The 725-nt window shown below is 65.5% G+C and overlaps 1 protein-coding gene across 1 annotated transcript in view; it reads left to right on the top strand.

Annotated features, from left to right (window-relative positions):
• Positions 1 to 725, top strand: part of TECTA (tectorin alpha) — a 26601-nt gene that overhangs the window by 12887 nt on the left and 12989 nt on the right. Inside the window, 2 exon segments of the mRNA XM_009895154.1 lie at positions 12 to 95; positions 672 to 722. Coding sequence (XP_009893456.1) covers positions 12 to 95; positions 672 to 722 — 135 coding nt within the window.

The following is a 725-nucleotide window of genomic DNA, read 5'->3' as shown; positions in this document are numbered from 1 at the left end:
CGCCCCCGGCTTGTGCCAAGCCATCCAGGCATACGCCGCGGTGTGCCAGGCCCTGGGCATCTCGGTGGGAGAGTGGCGCGCCCAGACGGGATGCGGTGAGTGTTTGCGTGCTCGCGCCGGGAGCCTTCCCTGCCGGAGGGGGGGAGTGATGCCAGGGGCCTGCCTGTGTGCCCAGCAGTGCGTGAGAGGAACGGGGAGAAGTCCAGGGGAGGGTGGTGACTGACGCGGAGGGAGTCGGGCGAGAGTCAGTCGGTCCCTCCTCTCTGTGGCAAAAGACTCTTGCACCAGCACAAGGGTGGCAGGAGTCAGGCACGCGACGGCAGCTCCACAGTGCTCTGTAGACAGTCGGCTGCCGTGAGGAGAGGCGGAGGCTGGACGGGAACGGGGACTGGGGGGCGGCACGCTTCTCGGCCCAGCCTCCTCCCTTGCAGCAATAAATAGCTGCGGGTGGCTTGAGGGCTCGGGGGCTGTTTTGGAGAAGCTATTGCTGGCATGAGAGGAATGGCCGGGGAGGCGTGGGAGGGAACTGCAGGGGCCAATTCTACCATTAAGCGGGGATCCCGGGTCACTCTGTGCGGTCTCTGTTGGGTGCCGACGGGAAAGAGGTAAATAGCCCCGAACTAGGCCATAATGTGGTCCTCCTGTCGTTTGTCTCCCCTCTGCGCCCACAGGGATGGCTGTGCGGTGCCCGGAGCTCAGCCACTACTCGGTGTGCGCCAGCCGCT

The sequence above is a fragment of the Charadrius vociferus genome, unplaced genomic scaffold (genome assembly GCF_000708025.1).
Source record: "Charadrius vociferus isolate BGI_N301 unplaced genomic scaffold, ASM70802v2 scaffold751, whole genome shotgun sequence".
Lineage (NCBI taxonomy): Eukaryota > Metazoa > Chordata > Aves > Charadriiformes > Charadriidae > Charadrius > Charadrius vociferus.
The sequence above is the reverse complement of the archived record's forward strand: the minus strand, read 5'-3'. Positions and strand labels throughout refer to the sequence as shown.